This window comes from Epinephelus moara, chromosome 2 (assembly GCF_006386435.1).
Source record: "Epinephelus moara isolate mb chromosome 2, YSFRI_EMoa_1.0, whole genome shotgun sequence".
NCBI classification, from domain to species: domain Eukaryota; kingdom Metazoa; phylum Chordata; class Actinopteri; order Perciformes; family Serranidae; genus Epinephelus; species Epinephelus moara.
Window position 1 is genome coordinate 18,753,954 of NC_065507.1, and position 7,918 is coordinate 18,761,871.

The 7,918-nt window shown below is 40.8% G+C and overlaps 1 protein-coding gene across 4 annotated transcripts; it reads right to left on the reverse strand.

Annotated features, from left to right (window-relative positions):
• Positions 1-2,335: 2,335 nt before the first annotated feature.
• cryba1a (crystallin, beta A1a) lies at positions 2,336-7,083 on the reverse strand. Of its 4 annotated transcripts, none has more exons than XM_050067726.1 (7): positions 6,946-7,083; positions 6,429-6,768; positions 5,916-5,982; positions 5,634-5,804; positions 5,344-5,485; positions 4,953-5,095; positions 2,336-3,655 (listed from the first exon to the last, which is right to left on the reverse strand). In XM_050067726.1, exons 4-7 carry the CDS (start codon positions 5,771-5,773, stop codon positions 3,508-3,510), a joined length of 573 nt encoding a protein of 190 aa, XP_049923683.1. In that variant the 5' UTR covers positions 5,774-5,804; positions 5,916-5,982; positions 6,429-6,768; positions 6,946-7,083; the 3' UTR covers positions 2,336-3,507. The 4 variants fall into 4 exon arrangements, with proteins under 4 accessions (XP_049923683.1, XP_049923667.1, XP_049923675.1 ...); XM_050067704.1 differs by having other exon boundaries at positions 2,340-3,655; positions 5,634-5,752; XM_050067710.1 differs by lacking the exons at positions 6,429-6,768; positions 6,946-7,083 and adding an exon at positions 6,223-6,278 and having other exon boundaries at positions 2,338-3,655; positions 5,634-5,752.
• Positions 7,084-7,918: the final 835 nt, after the last annotated feature.

Genomic DNA, 7,918 nt, shown 5'->3' on the forward strand with positions numbered 1-7,918 from the left:
ACTAAACACTGTCAACAATAATTAAGTCCAAATTTCCTCAAACAAGACTACGATAAAGTCCCAGTGTCTTCAGACAAGTAGCTTACTTCCTAAATATCAGCGTCTTAGCTTGTTACTGTTGCTAAAAATGGTCAAATATGTTGCCATATCTAACTACAAACTTTATTAATCATAAATAAGTTTAAACCATTAAATTTGATCAGGTTTTGACTCTTGTTCACTTCTGTGTCGGGATCGGCTGCAGACTTGGCAGAGATGGCTGCCATTTTGTTTTAACATGGATTAGTGTATTGTGGTCTTAGATGGCACAAAGAAATGTCCAGGAACAAGGACAGCAGGTGTAAATTAAGTAGTTTGAAGTATAAGGTCAAGTAAACCCAAAATGTGATGTCCTCATGTGAGGACACAGGGTCTCAGGGGGATATATTTCATCTTTTTGAATATGTCGATATTGTATGGATATCGTGATATGACACTAGACATTGTCCAGGTTTACCACACATTTTCATGGACACATTTTAAAACTTTTCAATGACTTTTAAAGGACCTGTAAAAAATTCTTGCCCTACTTGCCTGGCAATTTTCAAATATATGAGATTCAAACGTAATTTCAGCTAGCTGGCATACATGAGGAGAGAGATGGAAATATAGAATATAGAATATAGAATATAGAAAATAGAAAAATAGAAACATACATGATAGTAACAAAATGTCACATCGACACATATTAGAGCTACATTACGTGGACAGCTTCAGAAAATACATTTGCCATTATGTTACATTACATAGAAGGTAATCCATGGAAAATTACTGTAACACTTGTATGATACATAAAACAAAATTTCATGACTTTTTCAAAAGTTTCTATAATTTTTATTAATTCCATGACTTTTCCAGGCCTGGAAAATGTGACTGTAAAGTTCCATGACTTTTCCAGGTTTCCATGACCGTGGGAACCCTGATGGTCTTAGATTTTTTTTTATATTGTAGTATCGTGAGTGATGTCTTCTCCTGGTTTTAAAGGCTGCATTACCAGAGGCACAGCACCAAATTCTGTGCTCTATACATAAGCAGCCCCCCGCCCTTCGGTCCATGTCTCTCTCATGCACCTTTTGAATTTTTATTTTTTACAAAGTCAGTTTACTTTCTTTCCTTCACCCTACCTTCTTCTCTTTTTTTGTAATCCCAATTTCCCTTTCTTGGGGAAAGACATGACAGTGTACATCCATGCGCCAGCAGTATAAGCAGTCATTCATTTAGCTCAAGCTGAGTTTAGGAACAAATCCGGACTAAACCATTTTGAGCCTTGAAGGGGTGAAAGGGGCTACAAAGAGCTTCCACTATATTTCTAAACAAAGTTCAGTTCTTGAACTTCAATTTAGTTATGGCATAAATTATTTAGAAAAAAAAAAATGAAACAAAAAAAAAAAGAACTTGTCCTTTCAAACTTTTCAAGGGCCCCCCTCCCATGCCCTGGGTAATTAGTCCCACTTTCCCCTCGCTATGACACCCCTGTGCTTTACAGTAAAATGATGTAATGTTCTGAACTCAACAGACTGTCATAGCTGTTTTATCATTTGTCTTTACCCACTTAGTCATTATATCCACATCACTGGTGACTTTGTATGAATAATTTCATTGTGTAAATATTTTATGAAAGCACCATGAGTCAAAGCTACAATATTGATGCGATATCGATTTTAAGGTATTTGATCAAAAATATCTTGACTTTTGTGTTTCTCCATATCGCCGTGCTCAAATATAAAACTGCTAATACTTTCATACTATTACAACATAAATTCAATGTCATAAATGACCAGAAACTTCAAGCACCCCTCTTTGTTTGTTTGTGTTTATTGTTATGATTTTACTTTCATACATTTTTAGCATATTTTTAAAAAAAAAATCTTTTCTTTCTTTCCCTATTATACATCCATTGACTCCTACGTATTTTGCTCTCCAGTATGTTCTCAGTAGACTTGAACTTGTACAATGCCAAATCATTTGTACTGTATGTTAACAAAGGAACTTTAGATATGTGTAAAGTAACATGTGGGGGCCAAATATACTGCTGATTAGATGTAATTTTGTACTACTGAGGAAGTCAGAGTTGCTGTATGTATGTTTTATGACTCAGACCTCCGGATATGTTTCCTGTTTGCTTGTATCTTTTCCTATGGCCACAGCACACACCCTTTCAAGACATTTTCTGCTGCACTACTAATTGCACTGCAGGAATTGGTCAAAAAGACCCAAAGATATATACATATATTTAAAAAAAAAAAAAAAAAGCAGGAACTCAGGCAGGGTCTTTAATGGTCTAGACTATTTTCAATCCTTTATCACTCAAGCTTTCACTGAAACTTGGCCATGGCCATTCACTAACGTCACACAGACTTGATAAGTCTGATAAGTTTTTTTTTAAATACATGCTAAATAAACAAACAAACAATAAGTGTGGAGTGTTTCTCTTTGCTTGAGAGATTTGATTCTCTCTATATATATTTTGCTATCAGTCTTGCAGAAAGCCTGTAAGTCTTTATCTTGTGGAGATCTGATTCAATATAAAGATTTTTGAGTTAATATTTTCTGACCACTCTGACCCTAGAGCTCTAACTGAAAATGAATTTCACTGTGTGGTTTCCTTATCAGTGCCATTAACTGTTATCAGTAACCTTAATACAGTGGCTCTTATTGTGTGCATGGGTGGAGCAGCCACAAGTTGTTTGTGTTTTGAAAACTGCGTTTTAAATTGTTGATTAAGTGTTTATCCTCTGTTACAATGATATCAGTAGATGGTATTGTCAGGGGAAACTGTTGCTCATTATTTCCAGTGATTAGCCAGTAGCACTGATGACATGTTGGTGATGTTTTTGTGTGCGTTATTTTCACATATGGAAATGCAAATTTTATGTAAGACTTCCTAAAATAGAACAGACACCAGGACTAAGCTTAATGTGGACTTGTGAGGCCCTTGTTGTGTTTAAGGTACTGCATGAATGGAGAAGCCTTCACTGCAATATCAAACTTCCCAAAAGCAAAGACTGACAATAATTGACCACTGAGCACCACAGAGGTTAGCAGCAGACTCTTGAGTTTCTGTTTATTTTATGTTGCCCATTCCTTCTTTACTGATCACTGGTAGCACCATCTTTACCCACAAATACGAGAAGCAACATGACACCTCCACCCTGCCGCCGTGATGCCTTTAACTTCCTCCTCATCTCTCCTCAGTGGGGTGTCAGCCAGGCGCTTCTCTTCAGTGACCGTTTCTTTCCTTCCTGAACTCTTTCCATCGTTTCTCTTTAGCTTCATTTGGCAACAGAACAAAACAAAAGTGCGGTAAACATCTTGATTGTGAAGCACCGGCGGAGCATCAGCCTCAGCTCACTGAGGTCTGACGGAGCTGGCTAAAGCTTGGAATGACTGGGTGAAGGGGGGAGGAAGAGGAGGAGGAGGAGCTGGAGGAGGTAAAGAGTGAGAGGCTGGGAGGGGAGGCTGCAGGTCTCATTGCTGGATTCGACGCAGCGACTGCACCTGGAAGGACTGAGCATGGGAGCCCCACTCTCTGTAATGTTTGTACTCGCCGCCATGACGATCACACTCCATGATGTACTGGTAACCACGGTAACCTGGAAACTGATAGCACACCCAGCTGGAGGAGAGAGGGAGGGGTGGAGAGGGAAAGGAAAGCAGTGGTTAATGATTGAAAATAACCACACTTCAAAACTATTTGAAAAGAGGGCAGAGGTAAAATACTACAGGCGTCTTTAAAACTGTCACTGTGAACAGTTTGCTCACTCCATCATTATTTCACTATACAGTGAAATATGAAAGGTAGAGAGACACTATCAGGTTAGGCTAGTCATTTAAGATGACTTCTGTATTTCTGTCACATTTAATCAACCTAAAACTTGGATCTTGAATACAGTAGGAGCATCTGGCGGCACGGTGGAGCAGTGGTTAGCACTGTCACCTCACTGCAAGAGGGTTTCTGTTTTGAACCCAGGGTGGGGGAGCCCTTCTGTGCGGAGTTTGCATGTTTTCCCCTTGTCAGCGTGGATTTTCACTGGCTACTCCGGCTTCCTCCCACAGTCCAAAGACATGCAAAAAATTTGCCCGTAGGTGTGAATGTGAGTGTGAATGGTTGTCTGTCTCTATGTGTCAGCCCTGTGATAGTCTGGTGACCTGTCCAGGGTGTACCCTGCCTCTTGCCCAATGCCAGCTGGGATAGGCTTGTGCAAATGGTGTTGCTGTACCTCAGCAGAAGCTGTTCCTCTACTGCCGTGGGTACAATCAGTGTCAAACACCGTACTATCTCTATATTTTGTCACTTTCAAATGTGTTAAAAAGTGGAAAACAAGAATGTAAAAATCTGTTACGTAGGCGACATCACTGTAAACTGTTTTTGTTAAGTTTTAGTATGTCATAAAAATGTCATATAAAATTCACTGTGTGTGCACTTTTCCTGTGCGACCATCAATTATTTGCTGGATCCCTAAAATAGCACTGAGTCATCAAAACTTCAAAACACCTGATCGAAGATTTTTGTTCTAAAATGTTTCTACAAATTTTTCTTAGGGAGAATTCCCCATAGACTCTCCTTTGAGGGCTTAATTGCAGAAGGTGTCAATTCAAAATGGCTGCCCCCCCAAATGTTAAATATAGATGACTGCAAATTAAGTGACAAAATGAAGTTGCAATAAATAATGAAATACATAATATGCACCTGCGGAATGGGATCAGGTGGTGGCTGGGATGTCTGTGTTCGCACATTGTATGGCTCTATAGCGTACTGGCATAAACAAAGTGTGTTTTACTGATATCACTGATATACTGATTTGTTTTGTTTTGCTCTATGAGTTTCAATGTTGCATGTTGGTTGATGCCAGCATTCACATGGCAGAAGCCTGTAGAGAGCAATCCATCTCAGTGCAGAGGTTGACACTTACGAGCCACTCTGAACTTGCATGGATCCAATTTCGTTGTTGCCCCAGCCCATGGCCTGCAGAGAGGGGTAGTCATCGTTTATCTCCCACTGGCGTCCCATGAAGTTCTCCCTCTCAAACAAAACCATCTTGGACTCCTTGTGGTTCTGTGTGCAAGAAAAGAAAAGTCAGTTATCATATTAACCTAACATGTGTCTGAATTATGGTAGTGCATAAGGTTACAGTCTTGTTTTAGCTGTAACCAGTAGCTGGGGTAAGTCACGCTGTGGGTTTGTCACACATGAAAACCAAGTGAGTCAACTTGATGAGTCATTTTTAGTGCTTTGTAACCGGAGACAGCTGAAAAGTCAGATAGAGGGTAAACAGAAGTCTTTGGAATGGGACAGAGACTCACAGCAGAGCAGATGGGGCGGAAGGACATCATCCTCTCAATGTGGTAGGCGTTGCTGCCGCTCCACGACTCCCAGTGAGGATACTCTCCTCTCTCCAACACAAACTGCTGTCCACAGAAGCTGGAGTGCTCATATCCTGCCCAGCTGTCCCAGCAAGCAGACAGACACATGTTCACAACACGCAGGACACTTGTAAAACAGACTGACTAACAGATCGGCTCAACATTTCAGTTGTTGCTGAATTCACATGTATTAACAGATCTCTTTCCTCTACGCTCTCGGCCTAACTTACGCTCCGCACTCCACCTTCAGGGAGCGGATGTTGTCAACGCCGCACTCCATGATGTTCTGGCAGGCTGAGGTAAACTCCAGACGCTTCCCCTGGAAGTTCTCCTGGTCATAAACTGTGATCTGGAGAGGACACAAATGCATACATGTAGTATGCACATGCCACACGCACACACTGGTGTGTGTACAGACACACACACATCATTGACATCATCAGGCCAGGCATGAAATTAAAAGGAGTGTAATCTGCTTTTGTTAATCATCAGTGGCGCGACATCACACTCACCTTCCATGGTCCCAGTGGGTTGGGATTATTCAGAGCCATGCTACTGTGTGTCTCAATGCTGATTTACCTTTAGTGCAGAGAGCAGGGAGAATCATATTCATGTTCATATTAAAGGCTGATTACACATTTCAAACACAACCTGTCACCTCCCTAACATCAACTGGAGCTAATGTTCATTATCAAATGCCTTTGTGGGATGTATATTCATATTCTTTGTGAAGAATACTGACCCATATGAAAGAACAATAACTATTACATGCCATCTGTTTGGGTGTGAAACCTTTCTTGAAGCTAACTACACACTCACACTGATGCTGCAGCTGCCGATGTAGGCACAATGCTGTTTGTTCTCCCAGTGCATGGCCAGTGTGTGTGTGTGTGTGTATGTGTTTGACCTCAGTCTATACATTCATGTGGCTCAGCAGAAACAACAAAGACAAAAGACACAGAGATGTTAAGTGACAATGGTCGGCACAGGTCTATAGGCTGAATGGATCGAGATGGAGGGCTTACCTGACCGGCCCCAAAGAATAGCGGTGCAGTGCTCACAGGGGGCTCCACAAAAACGATGTCCTGACCCCAGAGTAAACGGACCTATTTATACATGCTGGTGCTGAAAAGCAGCTGGGCCTGTGGGTCGGGGCAGGAGTCAGCACATTGCTGCTCCAGTCATTGTTCAGCACTGAGCTGCTGGGCTTTAGTCCGCTGCCGTGGGACTGGATGGAGGGCACCGTGCCCAGTGCAGATAAGCGCAAGTTGTAAATGGTCCATGACCAGTGGGCCGGACCAAGTTCTGGCACAGCCTGGTCCAGGAAACAGATCATCACAGATGTGGATAGTCTTGCCAGTGACTCTGGTGCAAAAGGCAAAACACATTTATTGTTCAAGTGCAAAGCAAAAAAACAGAAATGTCAGACTATAAACAACATTTCAACTGTGTTGTATTTAAATTCTGGATCAAAAAACTTGTTTCAAAATGACAAAAGTGTCCAATAAACAAGCTGAATTTGTATTTTAATAATGTACTCACTGAGTTCTTTGCACACCGCGCTGTGCTCCGTCTCCAATCTGCACACCATGTCCACCTCAACTGACCCCACATCTCTGGTCCTGTCACCTTTTCACTCACTCCTTTATACACACATGCTCAGTCATGCACACACACAGTCATGGACAGAGACAAGCACGCAGAGGCCTGTTCATGCAGAAACACATGCACTGAGAGCATACAAAGGAGCTCACACACTTACACATCCATTTAAACACTGACAGCAGACCATGATGTCAGTATAAACTTTAAATCCTACTTTGTCATTTAATGTAATGATTTTCTTTTCTGTATGACAGTAAAAATAATTAATAATTGATAAATGAAATAATTCCAAACACTTCACATAAGCTCACAGGTCAGTGTTTTCAAAGAAGGTTCACCTCGCTGTCTAACCTCTAAACTTGTGGTAGCTTTAATAAAGTGTTATATTTCCATTGTTCATTAAAAGCTACATACAGTATACTCTTAAAGCTGTAGCTGGTAACTTTAATAAAAATAACTTGTTGTCATATTTGCTGAAACTGTCACTATATTCTGACAGTAGGACATGAGACAGATAATCTGTGGGAAAAATTAATGTTCCTCTGGTTCCTCAGAATGAAAACAACTAATCACAGCAGAGGAGTCACTAAACAGTACACTGAAATATGTTTCTGAAAACATTTGAGACAAGACATAGGCAGTGCAGTACCAGAGGCTTGATTCATACTTGATCAGCACTGCCTAGTTGGACACTGTGACCCCACTTCACCAGAGGTGACTGACATGATTGACAGCTGCGTTAGAGACTCCTCAGCTCTGATTGGTTGTTTTCAGTGTATGACAAGCCATTTTAACATTCAATCACTAAGTCTGACTATCCGGAATTACCATTATAGATATCTATAACGTCATTTTGACTAGTAGTAATGTCATTGTGACTAGTATGAATTTTAATTTAAGATATCTGTAA

Bases quoted from the DNA above. Each gene is read 5' to 3' on its own strand.
- cryba1a (XM_050067710.1), bottom strand. From the start codon at position 5,954: ATGGCTCTGAATAATCCCAACCCACTGGGACCATGGAAG. The intron at 5,486-5,633 runs GTAAGTTAGGCC...TTGCTGGGACAG, and splicing joins CTGAAGGTGGAGTGCGGAGC to CTGGGCAGGATATGAGCACT. The intron at 5,096-5,343 runs GTGAGTCTCTGT...TCTTGCACACAG, and splicing joins TCCGCCCCATCTGCTCTGCT to AACCACAAGGAGTCCAAGAT.